The sequence below is a fragment of the Macrotis lagotis genome, chromosome 1, assembly GCF_037893015.1.
Source record: "Macrotis lagotis isolate mMagLag1 chromosome 1, bilby.v1.9.chrom.fasta, whole genome shotgun sequence".
NCBI lineage: Eukaryota > Metazoa > Chordata > Mammalia > Peramelemorphia > Peramelidae > Macrotis > Macrotis lagotis.
In genome coordinates, this window is record NC_133658.1 from 683,854,804 (window position 1) to 683,878,163 (window position 23,360).

At 35.5% G+C, this 23,360-nt stretch overlaps 1 protein-coding gene and 1 long non-coding RNA gene across 3 annotated transcripts in view; one reads left to right on the plus strand and one right to left on the minus strand.

Annotated features, from left to right (window-relative positions):
• The window catches only part of PDE11A (phosphodiesterase 11A), a 468,580-nt gene that overhangs the window by 212,938 nt on the left and 232,282 nt on the right, over positions 1-23,360 (plus strand). For both annotated transcript variants that reach the window (XR_012474244.1, XM_074215628.1), the window contains exons 6-9: positions 4,135-4,267; positions 12,157-12,232; positions 15,085-15,152; positions 16,420-16,512. Coding sequence is in view for 1 of the 2 variants with exons in the window: in XM_074215628.1 (XP_074071729.1) it covers positions 4,135-4,267; positions 12,157-12,232; positions 15,085-15,152; positions 16,420-16,512 (370 nt within the window). In the remaining variant the exon portion in view is untranslated. The remainder of the gene's footprint in view (positions 1-4,134; positions 4,268-12,156; positions 12,233-15,084; positions 15,153-16,419; positions 16,513-23,360) is intronic.
• The window catches only part of LOC141507707 (uncharacterized), a 145,465-nt gene that overhangs the window by 9,793 nt on the left and 112,312 nt on the right, over positions 1-23,360 (minus strand). The gene's annotated exons all lie outside the window — the stretch shown is intronic.

A 23,360-nucleotide genomic window follows, 5' to 3' on the forward strand; every position in this document is an offset into this window, starting at 1 on the left:
GTACCTGGGTTCAAATCTGGTCTCAGACACTTAATAATTACCTAGCCGTGTGGCCTTAGGCAAGCCACTTAACCCCCGTTTGCCTTACCAAAAAGAAAAAAAAAAGATATATGGAAGCATTGCAGTGCATTCTGAGAAGCAAAAAATGGTTAAAATGCATAATGTGGAGGTCTTTTCTTCTAATTTCTCCTCTGAGAGATTGTTGAGTAAAACCTGCACTTGTACCATCAATTTGAGGATTGAAATATTACTTTGAAATGTCATAGAAAAACTTTATTGGATCAGGAATAGTTGGGTAAGAACTGATTTTCAACCCTCATGGCTTTTCACTAACAAGTAACAAATGAGATCAAATATAGAATATTTCATTGAGCTAAGAATGATTAGAAACCATAAGCTCAAGCAGCTTTTGCCAGTAATTTCCTTCTAGTGACAAAATATTGCATTGCTGTATTTCACCATCACTGGACTAATTTGGAGTATTCTAGAATCTTCTTTACTCTTCTCTGTAGGCCTTTGATGCAGTTTCAAATGATAATAACTCTCCTTGAAGTTCTTTTAATTAAGTCCAGAAATTCAAACATTGAAATTTTTTTGATCTTTGAAGACTAGCACAGTTTTGGGGAGGGGGGATTGAACTTGTGATTTCATCAATGTAGGGAATTCTTCTAGCAGCAGAGATTGGAAAGCTCTTCTGTGAAGTAGTCTTAGAAAATATCCTGGAGATGACAAAAGGTTAAGTGACTCTATGTATAGACATGAAGCAAAGTAGAGCTCTCCTCATCAGGTGGAGTTTGGAATTTGTCATAAGAGTGAGTCTTATTTTTTCTGGTATTTCATCTGAGAATCCATGCTCCATAATGGTTTCTGTCCACAAATGTCATATTAGAAATTTGTGATAGAATCAGCTCTCTACATGAGTTATGTGTTTGATAGAAGATAGAATTTAGAATTGGGAAAAAATCTTAAGGATTCTACTCTGGAGGGCTTTAAAAAGGGTATAAAATCCATGAACTTTTAAAAAGTTTTTTTTAAATTTCTATGTGTCTAAACATTTTATGCATTAAAATTCTTATATTTTTTTGAAAAAGAAGTCCATAGACATCACCAGACTGATAAAGAAAAAGTAAAGAATCCCTTCTCTAGACCAATTTGTTCATTTTTATGGATGAGAAAAGCCCAGAGTGATTGTTATTTTTCCCAAGGTGACACAAAGTGATAAGAGTCAGTATGCCAGCCCAAGTTTTCTAACTCAAAATAGATCCCTTTCTCACTATATCTTGCAGTCTTTTTTGAGTTGCTTTAATTAAATATTTTGGAGACCATAAGATCATAATCTGGACATTAGAAGATACTAGTTCAAGGTCCTCTTTTCATGTTTGAAGAAACCCAGGTTCAGGCACTTGAAGAAAGTTAATACATTTTTATTGAGTTTTTTACCTAGATTTTCCCATCTTCCTTCCCCTTCAGAATTATAATGTTGTTAAATACTGAAAATACACTCATATTAAGAGTGTTTCAACCTAGTCATATGAGCTTAATCAGAAGAGTTACAATTCATTCTAGTACTTTTGGTTAGGGTAGAGAGAAGGAGAAGCAAAGACTAAGGGGGGGGAGACAGAGACAAAGAGATAGAGGGAGAGAGATGGAGAGGAGATGGAGGAACAGAGAGTGGTGGAGAGAGAAAAAAGGGAGAGACAGAGAAAAGGAAAGAAGAAAGGAGGGAAGGGAGGAGAAGAGGAGAGAAGGAGGGAGGGGTAGAGGGAGAAGAGGAGGTTTAGAGAATTTACCCTTCTCCAGATAATTTACTCTGTAAGTTATGAGTCAAATTAAAGGCAGTAAGTATAAAATTAACTTTTCTTGAAGACAAAAGGAATTATTCTGAAAGGTTTGAGTTCAAAGTTGGGTGACTTTGCTTTAAGAGTAGAATTGAGTAATATTTGGGGATATAAAACAATATGTGGAGGGTCAGCACACAACAAAGTCTCTCAGGCAGCAATCCTGATATTCTCTGGGCACTTACTCTTTCTAACTGTTAATTTATGTATCTGTGAAACTATGAGAGATACTGTGGAGATGACCAGATCAGTTTCATAGGCAGATAAATTAAATCATAGGGAGCCAATCACAGAAAATCCAAGTAAAATATAATGCTTTGGATAAATATTACCACAGACTCTAAGAGTTGGAAGAGATTTCCATGGTGATCTAGTCCAACATTAAAAGAATTCTCACTATCACATACCTGAGATGTGATTATACAACCTCTGCTTTAAGACCTCAAAGGAGAATGATTCCATATCTTCTGAGGAAGTCAATTCAATTTTTTTTATTTTATTATAGTTTTTAATTTTTAAAAATTTTTAAAAAGTATTTTATTTTTAATTTAGGAATGAAACAAAAAAGATAATTGCACATGAAACAGCAAATTTATTGTGTACAATTTGCTATTCCTTTTAAATATATAATAAAGTTATGAATAGTTTTTCCCTTTTTTTCTTCCCTCCCCTCTCCCTAGAGATGGCTGCTTTTAGATACAAAGCACGTGGTGTTTGTGTGTGTGTGTGTATGTGTGTGTGTATATATCTGTGTAAGTACATATGTTTGTGTGTATAATCATTCTATACACACTTCTTTTTTTTTATCAATTCCTTCTCTGGATGCAGAGAGCATCTTCCTTCATATGTCTTTCAAATTTTGGTCTAATAATAGGAAGTCTTTTCTTTAAATCAATTTAGACTCTTCTTCTATCCATTATGCTTTGTTTTATTCTCTGGGATCAAATGGAGCAATCCTCTTCCTGCCTCCATATGATAGCCCATCAACTACTTGAAGATCTACTCTCTACCTGTCTACCTTTGCTCACCTCACCTTTCAACTTCAGTCTTTTCTTCTCAAGTTAAACATACACACACACACACACACACACACACACACACACACACACACACACACACACACAGAGCTCCTTCAGTCCTACCCCATGAACTCGAAGTCTTTTGCCTTCCTGGTTGGACTCCTTTGTATACTTTCCATTTTAACAAAGTACCTATGAAGAAAGATTCTATTGGCATTCAGAGAAAGAAATGGTAAATTGTGTGTGTGTGGGTGTGTGTGTGGGTGTGTCTGTGTGTATATCCACATATATACAAATGATTTTACAAAAAATCTATGTGTATATATGTATGTGTTAATTCTGCCATATATATGCATTAATTATGTCATATTTAGACTCTTGAAAATATCAGTTTCACTATTCTTCTCAGGTCTTTAGCATATATGACTAAGACAAAAGTATTCATTTAATTTGACTAAATGGAGAGTGAGGGCAAGGGGGAAGTTAAGACACTTTATTGATGTACTGGTTTTAATTTTTCTTGATTTGTTTTTAAAATAAATTTTATTAATGTTTTATATTGTTTAAATTTTTATCTATTCATTTCCCTCCCTCTTTTCAGAAATCTACCCCATATAACAATAACAAAATATTAAAGAAAAAAAGAGGAAGAGGAAAAAAATCTTGGTATACTGTTATCAATCCAGATGATTATCTGAATTTTTTATTTTTCATCTGAATGTTTGGGGCTTCTATAAACAGAGCAAAAGACATGCTGAAGGTGGTGATTACAACTAGTGCAACATCTTGAGTGAATGTGATAGTGCATGTCTGCAATCCCTTTTCTTGAGGAGCCTGAGGCTAACAAATCTCTAGAGGTTAGGAGTCTGCAGTGAGCTAAACCATTTAGGTGTCTGCATTAAGTCTAGCATGAATATAATGATCTCCAGGGAGAAGGATTCTGGCAGGTTGCCCGAGAGAGAACGGGTCAGGTTGAAAACAAAGCAGTTCAAAACTTCTGTGTCAAACAGAGAGGTCCCCAAAGAGTCTCTGCTACTTCTAGCCTGAGGAAAATAAGACTACCTAGCTTTTTATTATTTTTTAAAGCTTCATAACTGGTAACATCTTTCTGGAGTAGTTCTGGTGATTATTGGTTAATGCTTTGTTTTTCACATCACTGATCCCCTCTTAATTGTTATAGATAAGACTGTTATGAAATGTGTCTACAAGTAAATGTTCACTTTAAAGCAGAATTGATTAAGTTGTTTTTTTCCCTCCTTGCCAAATGCTTCTGGCAGTTTCAAAGACAGCATGGAGAAATCTTCCTATTCAGACTGGCTCATCAATAATAGCATTGCTGAGCTGGTCGCTTCCACGGGCCTTCCAGTGAACATTACTGATGCTTATCAGGATCCTCGCTTGGATGCCGAAGTAAGAGATGCTCTTTCGTTTCATCTCAATTCATTCTGTCATATTTTTTCGTGCTATTTGTAATAACAAAAGTTAATGTCATAGAGAAGAATGGCATGGCTGGAATTTATTTTTTTTTTGTTTTGACATCTTTTTAAGTTTAGAGCTCTAATATTTGCATTGGTGTCTGAAAGACAGAGACATTTTCCAAATTCTGCACTATTTCCTTGCAAAGTTGCTGCCTAGATTTTTGTTGCCTTTGTTTTTGCTTAACTGGGGAAAACCATAGTTTAAAAATCAAATAATTTGAATATTAATCAATCAATAAAGATTTATGTAGCACCTACTAAGTTCCAAGATATAAAGACAAAAGTGAATCAGTCCCTGAACTGATTAAGAATAAATCCTAGTGTAGGAGACACCATGAACATTTAAACATGGGGCAGCTAGTTGATACAATGGATAAAGCAAAGGCTCTGGAGTCAGGAGGACCTGAGTTCAAATTCAGATTCAGACACTTAATACTTACTTAACCATGTGACCTTGGGCAAGTCACTTAACCCTATTGCCTTGTAAAAATTTTTTTAAAAAGTATACACATGATATACATTAGAGATCAAAGATGGTTTGGAGAGAGGTATCATTGACAGTAATGAAGATCTGAAGAAGTCAGCATTGCAGCTGTTTTGAATGACTAAATGAATGAATGAATAAATGAATGAATGAATGAATAAAAAGCATTTAATAATTTTTATTATGTGCTGTGCATATCCTTGCTGAGGATATAAAGACAAAACTGAACTTATTCTGATCTTCAGGAATTTATGTTCTAATGAAAGAAAAATATACATGTATATATATGTATATAAATGGTAACTTTTTGTTATACTGTGCTGTGCCTATATATCATGTCATGCACATGTAATGAAATATGCAATATGATATGGTGCTTTGTGTTATGCTGTGTTATTTGATATGCCATGCTATATCATGGTATGATATGTTATATAATAGGCCACATTATACTTACATATCATGGATTGTCATATCATACACATGTCATACTACGTTAACTATGTCACACACATATCTATATCTCCATATATATGATTTTTTACATATTAAGAACTCCTGGTATGAAAATTCCTTCCAATACATTCATGGATTCTGCTGATCACTAATTTACAATATTAGAGAGTTGTCTAGGACATGTGAGAGTCAATTGACTTTCCCAGTGTCTTACCTCGGAATGTTTCAAGGGTAGACCCTGAGCCTAGGTCTTTTTCCGAGACCAACCCTCTCACCATTGGGTCATGCTGCCCACAAACATTGTAATAACTGTCAACTAAATAGCCAAAAAACAGTTTGCATCCATTTCTCATTTGGTCCTCATATCAACCCTAGAATCTTGGTAGCATTATTATCCTAACTTTATGGAGGATGAAATTGAATTTCAGAGATTCAATGTCTTGCCCAGGATTATACATTTATTTCTAAGGCAAACCTAGGGGTTTTTTGACACCTACACCTAAAGGATAACTCTTTACTAATCCTGCTTCACTGTGATCTCTGACCTTTAGATGCTTACATTCTAATGCTGATTGCCATGCATCAATATGATCCATTTGTATGTGATAGAGAATTAGTTAATACCAAAGTCAATCAATAAGCATGATTATACAAAGCAATGCTCTAAGTATCGTACAGAAGCATTTATAGATCTGTATAAATTTTATAGGTTATAATTGAATTCAATAACAAACATTTATTAAATGACTTCTTTGTGCTGGGAATGACTCTAGAAATTCAGACCCGAAAAATCCTTAAAGAGGATTATCTTCATATAAATGATAAAATTAATGACATCAACTAGACATAATTTTCATGAATCTTCCCAACATTTTATTAACTCTGATACTATAGGCTTCAATTTTGATTTTTTCCCTTAAGGATAGTTCTTTCTATCTCTCCCAGACTAGAAGCATAGAGGACACTAATATCCCAAGCCCACTCTTGATGATTCTGAGTGATTTGGCCTGTTTTATTTCTGGCATGGTCCTGTTCATTCCTTCTTAGGCAAAGAGGTGGTCCTTGCAACTAGAGAATCACCATATAAAACTGAGTCCATTGCAACTCAGATCTCCAAAGCTTAAGTGATCCACTAGCCTCAGTTTTCTTGGCAATTAGGAAGCATCACCATAACCTGAAAGTTTGATTTAATTCCCCTAAGGGTAAGGGATTATATCCTATTTGTCCAGGATCCTCTGAAACGCTGAGAGCAGGTCCTTTCCTAGAAGAGATGCATTGCAAAGATTCACTGAGTCGCAATAACCTTGGCCCAATGATCTCATGGAAAGCCATGCTGAAATTGAAATGAACTTCTGTACTATAGTATTATGATGGATTGGAGAAATATCTTTTTGTAGTCTTTATTTTTGTAATTTTTTCCAAGGTTTTAGGGAAGAAAAATATGGATAAATTATGTGTCCCAATCATCTCCCAAAAGCTTCAATAAAATTTTCTGAACAAACTAGAAAGCTTACTCTCAAGAACTAGGAAATCCTTGATTGGTAATTCTTGGTTTCAAGTAAATATATTTGATGAAGTATCAAAGAGGAAAAATGGTAATCTCTTCCCTGCCTTTCACCTCTTCACTTCTCTCCCACCTTCCCCTTAGTAGCTGGAGGACAGATAGGGTATATGAGAAGCATCATTTCAAAGTGAGCTAAGGGACAAATACAACAGTATCAGTTTTGAGATAAATACAAGTGAGGCATCAAATCATGGGGCTATAGTTTTATGACAAAAGATGCATTAGAGCAAGAGCAAGTCAGTTTTGGATAACAAGATATTGGGAATAAAAAATGCCATCTCCTTGCTGGGTCTACAGATCAGTTTTTAATATGTCATGGTCTGATTAATGACAGCTATTTTATACTTGTTTCTAGCTTACAGTTCATGTATCTATAAAAAAGAACAGTAAGAAGCCTCAAGTACAAAGGGCAAGAGTTATTTTCTATAGATTTGTCAGAGAGATTTTATTCCCTGGATCAGTTGGAAGAAATGGTGCTTACAGACAGCAAAGAATGGGTTAAGGATTAGGGAAACTACATCATTTCAAGAACTAAAGGTCATCCTCTGGAGTTATTCCCTCCTTTCCTGCTGTTCCTTCAGTGTTACTCCCCATTGGAGGTGTCTAGGGAGCCTTTAAATTGTTAGCTTTCTGTCTCTCTCTTTCTACCTCTACAAATACACAGTATTTATTTATCTAGATTTATATGGTTGCTTTGCAGCACAATGCATGCTCCTTGAGATAGAAAAGATTTTGTCTTTGTTGTACCAATATCTAACCTAACCTAGTCCTTGCATATGAGGATAGCTTGGTGGAATGGAATGTTGGGATGGGATATTTTTTTTTAGGTTTTTGCAAGGCAATGGGGTTAAGTGGCTTGCCCAAGGCCACACAGCTAGGTCATTATTAAGTCTCTGAGACCGGATTTGAACTCAGATCCTCCTGACTCCAAGGCTGGTGCTCTATCCACTGCACCACCTAGCCACCCCTGGGATGGTATATCTTGCAGTGTACTGCTGCTCTAGAGGCTGCTTTACAGCTAACATTGGGTCACAATTCTATCATAAGATGAGTTTTACCTTTATTTGTGTATACTGCTCCATAATTTAGGATAAATAGAATTTGAGGAGGTATAATTGGTTGTGAGAGAATTTTTCCTAGCCAAAGATTTGTGTTTGATCACTGTGTTCTAGAACAGTGAAGGGAAAGGGTTCTTGCCAAAATTGCTTATTATTGAACAAGGGGAAACAATTTTTCAGCATAAGTTTTCTCTCCTATGCCTGGGGAATCCTTCCAACACATTTTTTTTGCCAGAGTGACAGCTGTCAACCATCAGTATACTCAAGGCATAAAGTGGCTGTGAAAACAAAGCCCTTAACCAAAAAACCAAGTTCACCTTGTCTTTCCCTATTTCCTTTTAAGGTGATATGAAAGGGGAGATAGGGTGTTAAGTTTTTCAAATGACTTCACAAGTTAAAATACTATATAACTATTTTCCTTCAAGACAGAAGACTAATGTGATTGAAAACCAAATTGCTTTATCCTTTTAAAGAATGGCTAGTCTTTCAGATCTCTGGCTGAAAATAATCTCCAGGGGAAAACTTGCTTGGAGATATATGGCACTTTTTGGAACTGTGTTAAGTTTATCTGGGAAAGTTTGATTTCTCTCCTCATCTGTGTCTGGGATATGTGCTCTTCATTTTTCCTGGCTATCATAAACCTGTTGTTGCTTATCAGTGGTAAAACATAGGGAACTCTGAATAAATAAATACTCAGGGATACAGGTCAGATGGCTCTAAATTCTAGGTCTCATCTCTGTTGGGAAAACTTGCCTTCCTGTGTTCCTTACTTGTAAATTGGAGATAATATAAAACGGACCTCCCTGATCTGTGTAAGGATTCATTAGTTAGCAAGAACAATAGGCAACTAATCTCTCTCTCTCCTATCCTATCAACCCCTAATGATGGCTAATTTCTAGCATCCTTCTCTTCCTCTCCAGCTGTCAGAACTGGCCGAATACTGATGGAGAAAATACTGAAATCATGCCTATGATATCTCCTACCAAACTGGTCCTGCAGCAGGACAATCGTTTTCAGCTGTCTCTTTTTGACTCTCTTTAATGCCTACTCGGAGTGAGGCACTAGCCCTCAGGACTGAGGAATAAATACAAAAGTAGGATAATGTCATCACATGGCTTTAGGAAGTTCATAATAGCAAAATTCAGTTCAGGGAGATACAAAACACACAAAAGGTTAGGAAAGTAAGTCAGCTTTATTGACTTTATTTACTACAAAATGAAGGACAGTCATGATCAAGCTCAGAGAAACCTGTTGGATTTTTATAAGGTTAATATATCTGATTCAGCAGGACCGAGTGCTCGCAGGGAGCAGAGAACCTGGACCCTGGGACCATAGTTAGTTCATGCTAATAGGTAAGGAGCAGGAGAGGAGGGAAAACTGTAGAATTGATGGCTAGTTGATACTCAAAATCCCTGTTGTCAGGAAAAGAGTTTTTGGTTGCAGTCAGCAGAGGACTGGACCTATTTTCAGATAGATCTGAGTTCAAATCTATCGCCCGACACTAACTGTGTGACCCTGGGCAAGTCACTTAGCTTCTATTCACCTCAATTTGCTCATTTAACAAATGGGAATAATAACAATAATAATAATAATAATAATAATAATAGTAGTAGTAGTAGTAGTAGTAGTAGTAGTTTCTTCACAGGATTGTTGTGGGGAACAAATAAAATAATATATATAAAGCACTTTGGCAAATTTTAAATTTTTGGTATAAATGCTAGCTATCATTGTTATTATTATCACTGATTACCTTACTATGTTATATCACTTACTATGGGTCACTTTTAATTCCTATATTTTTTCCTTAGATCCCTTTTCTTCTCTCTAGGTACTGATCTATGAAGACTCATTTCTTGCTGTTGTTTGGGTCTGCCATATGATATCGTGAAAAGAATACTTGTGTAATCATAGCCTTTCTAAGTCCCAGTATACCTCATAGGGGTGTCATAAAGACCAAATTAAGATAGTATTTGCCAGATAATTAGTAAACCTTAAAGAGCAATATAAATGTCAACTGTTGAATGTTTTAGCTAACCTGCTAGCAATAACATTTATGCTAACCATGTTCAGGCTCTAGGAATGTTTTACAAATATTATTTTGCTTGATTCTCACAACTCTAGGAGATGAGTGTCATTATTTTCTTCATTTTCAAATGAAGAAATGGAGGCAAAGCAAAGGTTAAGAGACTTGCCCAAGGTCATACAGCTAATAAGTATCTGAAGTTAAAATTGAACTCAGGGGCAGCTAGGTGGCGTAGTGGATAAAGCACTGGCCTTGGAGTCAGGAGTACCTGGGTTCAAATTCGGTCTCAGACACTTAATAATTACCTAGCTGTGTGGCCTTGAGCAAGCCACTTAACCCTGTTTGCCTTGCAAAAAAAAAAAAAAATTGAACTCAGATCTTCCTAACTCTAGGCCCAGTGTTCTATGCATTATGATGCCACCTAACTGCTAAAGCATCTTATTAGAATTTGATATAAAATATTTATAAATAAGCACTGAATTATTCCCATGTGCTTTAATTAATGCACATAATTCTTTTTTTTTCATTCCTGGGTCTAGTCCAACTTCCATTTTAGTGAGGTTCACAAATAAAAGAGTTTTTTAAGATAGGTAAATTTTTGTGATATCATTGCATGGCCTAGTAGATAGACAGCTGGTCTCTAACACAGGAAGATTTGGGTTCAAGTCCTGCTTCTGACCTATACTGTCTGTGTGATCCTAGGAAAGACACTTAATTTCTTTGGGCTCCAGGTATCTCTGGAAGACTAAATTACAGAGAAAGTGCTAGCTAGCCTGTATTGGCAGGGGAAGTTTACTTATCCAGGATCAATGAAATCATGGGTCCAAGTCCCTACCCCTTCTCTCCCATCAAGATTCTTTATGTATCTTCATTTATCTGTGATGGCAAATGTGGCTTGAGAGTCATATATTTATATATGTTACTAGTTCGGGCTTTGTTGCCAATTGTTTTCATTTGCTTCCAAATCTTTGTGACCACATTTAGGGTTTTCTTGTCAAAGTTACTGGAGTGCTTCACCATTTCCTTCCCCAGCTCATTTTACAGATGAGAATGCTAAGGGAAATGGGGTTAAATGACTTGCCCATGGTCCAATAGCTAGGAAGTGTCTGAAAGCCAGATTTGGACTCAGGAAGATGAATCTTCCTGACTCCAGGGCTGGTACTCTATCCACTGAACCACCTAGTTGTCTTGAAGCTAGCCTGAGGCAAAACTGTGAAATTTTATTGTTAATGGGGAAAAGATGCCAGAGGGTTCTTGGTCATGTTAATGACTTTCAGGAGAAGGGTGCCATCTGTAGCACCTCTAATTTTATTGTCTGACCCATTACTAATAATAACCAATACTTTTACAGGATCTTAAATTTTGGTTTACTCATTTATAACAGGGACATGAATTATAATGATCTTACAAATATTTATAGAGTCAGATGATTCAGGGATAGCTGACATCAGTGACAATTTCCTGGCTATTAAAGTATAATCTATTTAATTTTGTGGTGCTAATAAATTATAATGAATTTATATTCAAAACTGCCGTTGTCCTTTACAGATCATATCTTTCTGCTTGGCAAGTTAGCCAAGTGTGTGTGTGTGTGTGTGTGTGTGTGTGTGTGTGTGTGTGTGTGTATGTTTATATATGAATATAAAAATCTATTTGTATTTTAGACATTTATTTATATTTTATTCATTTATGTTTTAATATATTTATTTATTTCTATGTATTTTCCAAGGTTAAGTGACTTGCCCAGGGTCACACAACTTATAAGTATCAAGTGTCAAGTATCTGAGGTTGAATTTGACCTCAGGTCCTCCTGACTCCAGGACTATTGTTCTATTCACTGTGCTACCTAGGTCTCATCTATTTTTATATAATTTTTTTATCTCTCTTTATATTTTTATATATATATACATATACATATTTGCTATGCAAATATAATGCAATTTGAAAAGAGTAATAACACTAATAACTGTAAGATAAAATTAGGAAAGGTCTCATGGAGGAGGTGGGACATAAAATTCATCCTTGAAGTCTCCTGAAAGATAGAGTAGAAAATTAGATGGTTGGATGTACATGTATTTAAAAAATTAGTTTAAATATAGTATTATTTTAGGCCTGTTTAAAATATTTGTTACTGGTAATTGATGGGATTATAAATCAGAAATGAATAGTTTATATATATATATATATATACATATATATTTCTATACTTTTTAAATTCTTTTTTTTTTAATCCTAGGCTGATCAGATATCTGGTTTTCATATAAGATCTGTGCTCTGTGTCCCTATCTGGAACAGCAATCACCAAATAATTGGTAAGATAAATGCTATAAGTAGTATAATATTGTTCTGGAATCAAGTATTCTTCCTTTAAAGTTGTTATTATTGTTTCTTTCCTTTTTGAGCTCCAGAATTCACCAGTTTAAGTATTATCCATTCCACAGATACTTCTTAGGAAACAAGTATTTTTTTCCATTCATCAGCAAATATTCAGTGCAAGGCTGAAATTCTTCATATGCTTAAAATACAGAGAAATGAGACATGCTGAAGTAGTTTGTTTTGCCTAAAGACATTGGATAGCCCACAATCTCCTAAAGAATGAAGGCACAGGGGCGGCTAGGTGGCGTAGTGGATAAAGCACTGGCCCTGGAATCAGGAGTACCTGGGTTCAAATCCCGTCTCAGACACTTAATAATTACCTAGCTGTGTGGCCTTAGGGAAGCCACTTAACTCCATTTGCCTTACAAAATCCTAAAAAAAAAGAGAGAGAATGAAGGCACAGTAATGATCAGTTACTAATTTCTACTTTCAGATGTACTCCTAATCTATCTGGTCAGCCAATCGTGCTTCTGGAAATCACATCTGAGATTTCCTTGGGAAGTCTAGTGATGTCAGGGGTCAAATTGCATTTAAAAAAATACAGATAAGATTTTTCAAACTAGGGTTAAAAAGGAAATATTTTTCTCTGGGAATAATAGGAATTTTTCTTTTTTAATTTCTAATTGGATTAACTCTTTTACCCTAGGCAGTTGTTTTCCACTTGGAGATTTCCATAAGATTTTTCTTATTAACCTCCAAGGGGACTGAATGAAACTTGGCAGTGGAATTATTTATTCTACCAATTATTCCTTAGACCTAAATTTAGAAATAATTTTACTTGTTTATTTACTCAACAGAATCAAGTATCTATCAATACTATAGGTGAATCAATCACATGGGAAAAGATGAATAGCAAGGCAAGTGGAATGTATAAGAGTTAGGAATCACAGATCCTAACACAAAACATTGAGTGAAACCATTTCAGGAAACCTATTATGTTGAAAGGTAACAGAATAACTGCTAAAACTGTAACAAACTGAACCAAGACAAATAATCAAGTACTTTTTTTCCTGTATTGTGAAATCACATCACTTTAAGTTAATAATATATCTGTAATTGTTTCTAAACTGGAGGTATAGTTTACCTAAATGTGATGCCAGAAGTTTTTCATTTAAAAGTCCCTAGCAATATTCTGTGGACTTAATGTTTCTGCTGTATGTCACTTTTCTGCATGGCAGCTAAATGGTGTAATGGATAGTGTTAGGTCAGTAAAACTCAACTTTCTGAGTTCAAATCTGACTTTCAGACACTTATTAGCTGGGGGACCCCAAGTGAGTCACTTAATTTTGTTTGCCTCAATTTCCCCATCTGTAAAATTAGTTGGGATAAGGAAATAGAAGATCACTTCAGTTTCCCTGTTAAGAAAACCCCAAATGGGTCACAAAGAGTTCAACAGCAAGAAGTCACTTTCTGATGCTAAGTTCAGTGCTATGAGAGAAACATCCATTTTTATGATTCAGTAAGAGTAGCGGCTCATTTATCTACTGAACTTTTGTCTTGTTTTATACTAATTAGGGTAGCTAACTGGTGCTATGAGTAAAATACCAGCCCTGATGTCAGGGGAACCTAAGTTCAAATCCAGTCTTAAGATTCTTCCTAGCTGTGTGACCTTGGGCAAGTCACCTAACCTTGATTGCCTCACATCCAGGGCCATCTCCATTTGTCCTGATTCATATCTGGCCACTGAACCCAGATGGCTCTGGAGCAGAAAGTGGGGCTGGAGATTTAGCACAGTACCCCTTCAAATCAAATCCAATTTATATGCTTGTCATGGCATCACCTGTTGTTATGATTATTGAGAATGAAGGACAAACATCATCTTCAACTGGGTTAGGGATTTCTAGTTTCCTTGCTAGTAGGTTTATGGGACAATTTTGTCTTGTTTTTCATGTTGGGGAACGTTCAGTATGATATGTGGGGTGAACTTTCAGCTAAGGGAGCAGGCATAAATAGAAATCAAATAGGGGAATGGATGGCATCGCTTTACAATAATGGCATTGGAGATTGGGACTAACTCAGATATAGTATGAGGCACAAATGAGATATTGGGTATGAGATATTTGCAAAACTTAAATGTTTATAAATACTATCATTATCATTATCAGCATGATCATTTTATTACTCTCCAGTTACCAGGTCTACAATCTGGTAATAACTTTATTCCTTGGACCTTATACTACACTCCTAAGCTCAAGAATTATTTGTAAAGCAATACAGGGGTAGTCTGATAAATGTTTAATGTACTTAAGAAAAAAAACAGATGCACACAAATTTTTAAGTTTAATGATGCATTACTAATATTTTCTTAAATGTACACAATCAATAAAACAATAAATCAAGACCTGGTTTATAGTGATTGTCTCAAATGCTCACACCAAAAATGTAAGCATGTTAGAGCTGGCCTAACTTTTAGGTTGAAAGTATTATACCAGACTTTTGTTGTAGGTCTTTATGTTTCAGAGGCATGCTTTGTCCTTGAGTATATCTACCCCCAAATTAACCATGCTGTGACATATTATAGTGCACATAAAACTCTGAGGATGTTTTGTGTCCCCTTAAACTTCAGTGGAGTCTGAAAACCACTGCTCCAGAAGCATTCAGAGGACCATTTGCCATTTTAAGTCCCTTCTTCCTCATAGAGAACCCATATGGGCAGAATTTAAATGGAGCATTCTTCTATGTTTCAGTGTATCACAATAGACATGGGGCTAGAATCCTGCTATGTATTTTGAAAATACATGGTTTTCTGTGTTTGATATTAACAACATGTTGTGAACTCTTTCAACAGGGGTTGCGCAAGTCCTAAATAGACTTGATGGGAAACCTTTTGATGATGCTGATCAACGACTTTTCGAGGTACAGAAAGAGCTTTGTAAACAAGGTGGGGCAAGCGGTCCAAACATAATTGTAGTTGTGTCAAAGTTCTTTCAGAGCCTGAAGAACAGTAGGGTCAGAGATTTATTGATTCTGAGAATGCTCATCTGCATTTAGTCGTTTCTGTACACTCCATATCTGTCAGGTGTAGCCACTTCCTCCTATACCCATTAGGTATAGTACAACTTTATTGGTATTATCTCCTATCTCAGAACAACTGTAGAAAAGCACCAGGAGCAGGGGTGTAGGTTGTGACCATGATTTCAGAGTCAATTTTATTTGACAGTAATGTACACTCCTTCCTATTTAATGCAATCCAAAATAATACAAAAAGCAGTTAAGTTTTTACTATGTGAAAAGCATTGTGCTGCTAACAGTGAGTCAGAAACAAATAGAAAAACCATCCATTTGTTTAAGAAACTTATATTCTGCCACTCCTCCATCTCTCTTAATATTCTCTTATTGGAATGTGTTTTGTTTGTGTGTGTGTGTGTGTGTGTGTGTGTGTGTGTGTGTGTGTGTGTGTATGCATGGAGACATGAAGACTTGAATTTGAATCCATCCTTTAATACTAGTTTTATGACTTCGAGACAAACATTTAACTTCTGTCTACCTCAGTTTCTTCATCTATATAAAGTGAATAATACCTAGCACCTATCTCATAGGTGTGGGAATTAAGTGAGAAAGTACTTACCTAAGGCTTATCTATACTGTTGCTGATTTCTATTCTAAATGTCCTTGCCCTGCTAGCTACTTCTCTCTACTGTTGGTCACAGGCATTTGCTGAACCTTCCCAGTCTTGGCTCTTTGCTATGACCAGCAGTTTCTAACTTCTCACATCCTAGAATTGAGTATGAAATGAATACTTGCAATCTGTGTGACCCTGAACAAGTCACTTAACCTCTGTTTACCTCAGTTTTCTCAATAATAAAATGAACACCTACTTCAAAGGGTTGTTGTGAAGATCAAATGAGATATTGATAAAGATAAAATATAAATATTTATCTCTTCCCTTACTCTGTCCCCATATCTCCTCAGACAAGTTACTCTACTTCTTAGTGATCTCAGGAAACCTTTTAAGATTTCAAATTGCCAAACAGTTACCGACCTCCATTGGTGAAAGGGATTCCTTCATTGAAAGTTCTTTACCCTAGTGAACCTAGAATACTAAACCTATAAAAAATAAATTCACACTTGTCTCTGAAGTCTGTCTATCTTCGTTTTAAACTATGCCCTTTCTCTTTCTTAGGCCTTTGTCATTTTTTGTGGTCTTGGGATCAACAACACAATAATGTATGATCAAGTAAAGAAGTCCTGGGCCAAGCAATCTGTTGCTCTTGATGTAAGTATATAGGCAATTAAAGGATCAATGATACCATTGGAGATCAGAGTCATTTTTTAGAGCTGATACTTGAACCACAGGAGTTGCTGATAAAAGAAGATTTAGAGAAAAGAGGAATATCCTAGGGCAAAACTCTGGAAAACAACCATGTTAAGGGGTAAGGGTAGAGGTCAGACATGTTGGGGGGAAATCATGAAAGAACAATTTAAGAGAATCTAAAGGATATGAATGTAGGTAGGTAATAGAGAAGATAGAATGCCGAGTGTGGAGTCCAAATCCAGCTTCAGATGCTTACTAGCTGTGTGACCTTGGGCAAGTCACTTTAACCCTGTTTGCCTCACTTTCCTCATCTATAAAATGAGTTGGAGAAGGAAATGACAAACCCTTTCAATATCTTTGCCAAGAAAGCCCCAAATCGGGTTTTGAAGAGTCAGACATGACTAAAATCACTGAACAACAAAAGGACGTGAGCTAGAGGGACATTTAGCATTGTCAAATACTTCAGAAAGATCAAGAAGGATGAAGATTGTGAAACTATCAGATCATTTCATCAAGAGATTGTTTAGTAACCCTGGAGAGAGAATTTTCAGCTAAGTGGTAAATCTATAAGGCAGATTTCAAGGGATTGAGTAAGTGATGAGAAAAATGGAAGTTGCGAATGTTGGCAATTATTTTGCAGTTTGGTGGCAAAAGAGAAGAGAAATTTAGAATGATGAGTTAAAAGGTATGGTGAGTCAAGGGAAAAACTTTTAGAGGGAATGAGGTAGAGGTAAGAAGGAAAAGTATGAAATTATAATCAGAAAAAGACATTTTTAATCATAATTATTATATAAATTATGATGGTAAGACCTACAAAGTATACCATCTTAAACACATTCTCACTTCTCACACATCTATCAACTGCAGACAAAATAACCTTTGGTTATACTAGGAAGGAGGTCCCAAAAGGGACAGGGATCCCTCCTGATCTGAAAACTTTTGGACTTCAAACCTTTCAAAGACCAGTTAACTTTTTTTTCAAAGACTAGTTAACTTTTAGAGTTCTTTATAAGAAAGATATTTGCTAATAGTATTTCACCTCATTTTTAGCTAACCATTTTCGGATCTAATTTATACCATATGTTTTTATGTGTGTGTGTGTGTGTGTGTGTGTGTATGTGTGCGAATATACCCACACATGTGTATATATATATATATATATATATATGTGTGTGTGTGTGTGTGTGTGTGTATTGTGCGTGTATGTGTGTGGTATATGTTTGTATGTGTGTAGATGTACTACAGCTAGGTGGTATAGTGGAGAGAACACCAACCCTGGAGTCAAGAAGACCTGAGTAAAATGAGACTGGTGACTTAACACAGCACTCCATCATTCAAATCCAATTCATGAATTTGTCATTACATCATCCCCTTAACATCATGGTCTTCTTCAAGGATGAAAAATAAATATCATCATTATATATATATATATATATATATATATATATATACATATATATGTATATATATATATATATATCATAAACATCCTGTAAACAATCTCTTCTTTGTATAACTCAGATAATAAGGATCAGTAAATAAGAAAATTATTTTTAAGAGAAAGCTCATGCAGATAGTTTGGTTCTGTGAACTCAGAAGACCAAAGGAAGTTGCTACTAAATGAAAGATTGGCTTCTAAATTCTCTTTGGAAAAACAGAGAAACTAAGGAGTTTGGTTTTTGGGGGGCACCTAAGGGCAATAGGAAATATATGTAGGACAATGGTCATTTTCATACCTAATCACCATATATTTTGATACTTGGTGACATTGATCAAAGGTGGGCACATGGTAGGAGATGGGAGGAAGATGAAAAGCCTTTTGGGGAATACAGTGCAGATTTGAAAAAAAAAAAGGTAAGTTGCTTATAGAGCACTAAGAAGACTCATGCCTATATATCATGAATTCATTCTTCCAGAAGAATGTTGGAAGGTACTCAGCATGGCAACATTATCGTCTCAAAATTAAGATAGATTATATCTTAATAACCAGGAAAGAACTATTTCCTGATGTAGGAATCATATCAGAAATTAACTGTCTCTGCAATCCGACCATTGACTTGTTAGAACAAAGGATAAAAATCAAATTAGAAGTAAAGTTGAAGTTGAGAAGTCAGTGTAAATAACTATAATGACTTCATTCTGATCAAGTCAAATGAGCTATTAATGTTTAAAAAATGAGAAATGGAAGAAGGCAAAAGATAGTAAAGTTGGAAGTGACAATTTTGAAAACTTTAAAAAATCATTTAATATTATATTTCAGAGATGAGAAGATACCAAAATGAATGGGAAAATGAGGCCATGGATGAATCATTTAATAATCCTCACAATATTTTATGAATTGTATGTAATGAGGCAGTTACAGTGGCAGAGAGCTGGATGGACTTAGAATCAGGAAGATCTGAATTAAAATTCTGCCTCAGATATGATCCTGGCACTTAACCTCTTCCTCAGATAAATTGGAAAATAACAATAGTATCTGTCTTCCTCGTGAGGATCAAATGACTTATTTATAAAGTGCTTTGCCTATCTGAAACATCTAACCATATAGATATTAGTTATTAAGGAAGGGGAAAAAGGAAGGAAGGTAGGTAGGAATTAGGAAGGAAGGAAGAATGAAGGAAAGAAGGAAGAAGGAAGGAAGAAAAAAAGGAAGGAGGGAGGAAGGGAAGGAAAAACAAAGGAATGAAGATGGAAAAAAGAGGGAGGGAGAAAGGAAAGAAGGAAAAAAGGAAGGAAAAGAGAAAGGGAAGATTTTTTAAGTGCCTACTATTTGCCACTCACTACAAAAACCTAAATGGACAAAAAAATTCTTATTGTTCAGGTTATAACTTTTGTTTGTATGTTTGTTTTTTTAGTTTTTGCAAGGCAATGGGGTTAAGTGGCTTGCCCAAGGCCACACAGCTAGGTAATTAGCCGCCCCAAAGTTATAACTCAATTAGAAGACCAATATGTTGAATTAGTACAACAGCACAAATATATGAGAGGAATCCGACAGAAAGACAATTCAGGGGGTGGCTAGGTGGTGAAATGGATAGAGCACCAGCCCTGGAGTCAGGAGTACCTGAGTTCAAATCTGGCCTCAGACAATAATTACCTAGCTGTGTGGCCTTGGGCAAGCCACTTAACTCCATTGCCTTGCAAAAAAAAAAAAAAAAAAAAAAAAAAAAAAAACACCTAAAATTAAAAGAGAATTGAGTTAGGTTCTAAATTTAGTAGGAAAAAGATAATGGACTAGATTTTATTTAGATAATTGTACAGTGCTTTCAATGATCCAAGCTGTCTCCTAGCAAGCAAACAAACCAAAAAAAACCACTTAAGTTTTTTTTTATTTGTTGTTTATTTTTTTTTGGGGGGGGGGGGTTGTTAGGCAATGGGATTAAGTGGCTTGCCCAAGGCCACACAGCTAGGTAATTATTAAGTGTCTGAGGCTAGATTTGAATTTAGGTCCTCCTGACTCCAGGGCCAGTGCTCTATCCACTACACCACCTAGCTGCCCCTAAATCTTTCTGATACCAATAATTTTCATATTCTGCAGTGTTGGCTCTTATAAAACCACAATTTCCAGGTAGTTAAAATTGGGGTAATCCAAAATTCAGGGGAGTTACTCCTATTAGGTACAAATAAACCACTAAATAGGTCAAACCATAAACTCTGCACAATAAATAACATAAGGATTATTTATTACCAGTAAAATATGGGATAGGAAAGGGAGGCAGACTAGTCACCCAGCAAGAGGACATGAAGATGTTGGACAGATAACTTGAGGTTTACCCTGAGAGTTCTATTCCCCCAACCATTAAAAAAAAAAAAAAAAAAAAGAAAGATCTAGTAGGAAAAGGCCTCTAGCTCACTGGGATAATGTAGATAAAAATCAGATAGGATGAAAAAGAAGGTTAATCATAGGAAGGTGCTAGAGCTAGCTCATGAGAAATCATTGTTAAATCTTCAGTGTATGTATTTATTTACACTTCAAAAGTCAGCAATCACTCAATTCAGGTGTTAACTTATTGTTTTGTTCATTGCCTAGACTTGATAAAGTGCTAATCATGCAGATTAAACTTAAAAGTGTGTCAGTACATAATACTTTGTTTTGTTTTGTTTTTTGAGAGACCCCAGTAGTTAAGCATTTACCAGCACATTACTGTATTGCTCTATAAATACTGTTTGAGCTGAGCAGGAGGGCAGTAGAAGGCTAGGGAATGAAGTCATTACAGGACTGAAGGCCCAGTGACTATATAGGATGAAGAAGAAAAAGATGATGATGATGATGTTGATGATGATAACTGACAGTTACATAGATTTACATGGCTTATCTCATTTAAACCTCAAAATACTTCTGAGTGATTGTGATCTTTACAAATGGCAGATGACTATTCAAATCAATGAAATCAAAGTTTCGTGAAAGTGAAAAAATAAGATCTGCTGCCCTTGACACTTAGAATGGGCACTGTTAGGATTAGAGAAGATCTGTAGGGATATTTTACAAGATTATTGTCAATGTAGCCTATTGTTTATTGTCTTCCAATGAAACCAGTTAAAATTGTCTTAGAAGTGAAATTACCTATGAAAAGATATGCAATTTTATGGGGTAAGGAAAAAAATGAAAGAATGGGAAAAAAGACCCCCAATCAGGCCAAATTCATTTGATGCTATCCCCAACATGGTTCTACACTAACACTTTCTTTCCATTTCTATCTTTATCATCCCATTTCAGTTTTTCATTATTTATCATTTGCTACTTTCACAATGGTGCAGCCTGGTAGCTCAGTGTATAGTACACCAGGATTGGATTCAGGATTATCTTTGACACTTACTATCAATATAACTCTTGGCAAAACAGTTAACCCTGTTGCCTCAGTTTCCTCAATTGTAAAATGAGAGAAGAGGAAAAGATTTGAACTTGAGACAATGAATCCTGCAGACTTCAGGCCCAGCACTCTATCCACTGCACTACCTAGTATCAGTAACACGCCTTGTCAATAATGTATGTTAAATGAATACATACAAGCATACTTAACCATAAGACTTCTGAATTTTTTAAACTGTTGAAAATTGGAAATGGTTATCTGACTGACCACATAGTAGCCACTAGGATTTTAAGCCTGAGAGTGCTTAGTTTCCCTCCTTCAAAGAAGAATAACAGGAGCAATTTCCTGCTACTGCACAGTACAAGTGCATATAGCAGAGGGAATTGGGAAGAGGCACTTTTCTTCATGCTGAACATCCTGGACTTCAAGAAGCACTTGAACTCAATGATTCTTTTTCTCCACTCCCAACCCCCCAAAAGTTACTGTTAGAAAATAATTTATTCATGCTGAAAATAGTAAATATCTCCTACTGAAGTTGAACTGTCTGTTGAAGACCTTTGTTCATTAGTGGTAACTCAAGATAGAGGCTACAAAATATTAAACAAAAGCAACTCCCAACTGAGACAAACTGTTCACATACCTTAATTCTTCTCTGAAGACATTTTGAATGACATTATCTCTCCTCTTGAAACAAATAGGATTGAAAAAAGAAAAAAGAATTATTTCCTGGAACCTATTCAGTAGCAACTGGTTCCCTGGGGACTATATTTTGGGCTGCTATGTGAAAAGACTTTAGAAACTTCATTGAGTGAAAAGCCCACTTAGCTGGCATTAACTTTGAAAGCTAAAGAGAGGCCTTCAAAAATAACTCAGGCAGATCATCTTGCCTTCTCATGTGACTAACATACCTGAAAAGTCAGGTAATGGAGTCATTTAGGACTGGACTAAAGGAAGTTATTTCCTAGCCCTTGTAGTCCAAACAACTGTCCTGGAAGGATTGTATTGGTTAAGTAATTCAGCTGAAAAGATCAGCGATGGGAAAGCAAACAACAACATCAACAACTTTGAGGTCTGAAGTACTCAAATAGTTTTTCAAAACTAATCAAACTACAGTATAAATTTTTTCAAAAAATTATTTATTTATTTTTCCAACCACATGCAATAATAGTTTTCAGCAATCTTTTTGCAAGGTTTTGAGTTTCACATTTTTCTTCCTCCCTCCCCTCCCCATCCCTATGACATAAAGCAATCAATATGGATTATACATGTATAACTATGTTATACATAACACCATATTAATCATGTTGTGAAAGAAGAATCAAATTGAAATGGAAAAAAATAGAAAAAAACACAGTACATAAGACAATTTTTAAAAACTGAAGACTGTAAACTTTGGTCTGTATTTAAACTCCACAGTTCCTTCTATGGATGGGGATGATATTTTCCATCACAAGTCTTTTAGAATTGTCTTTGATCACTGTACTGCTGAAATGAACAAGTCCATCATAGGTGATTATCATCGAATGTTGTTGCTAGTGTGTAAGATACATTACAGTATAATTTTTAAAACTTTCTCTGTTCACATTGTTAGGTAAATATGGAACTAATAAGAACTAAATAAATAATATTGATAATATCATTATTAACTGTAATAAAAAGCAATGAATTTAATTAGGCTATCATGATTTTCAAAGTAATTTCCTGGGGCGGCTAGGTGGCACAGTTGATAGAGCACAGGCCCTGGAGTCAGGAGTACCTGAGTTCAAATCTAGCCTCAGACACTTAATAATTACCTAGCTGTGTGGCCTTGGGCAAACCACTTAACCCCATTGCCTTGCAAAAACTAAACAAAAAACAAAAAAAAAGTATTTTCCTCACAGTGATCCAAACTTCTGAGGGAGGTGAATTGAAATGAGCTGAATTCTGCATCAGAAATACTGAGAGACAAATAAAAGCAAAGCTGACTTCTTGTTTGGTCATTGGGTTTAGTGCCTGGTGCCA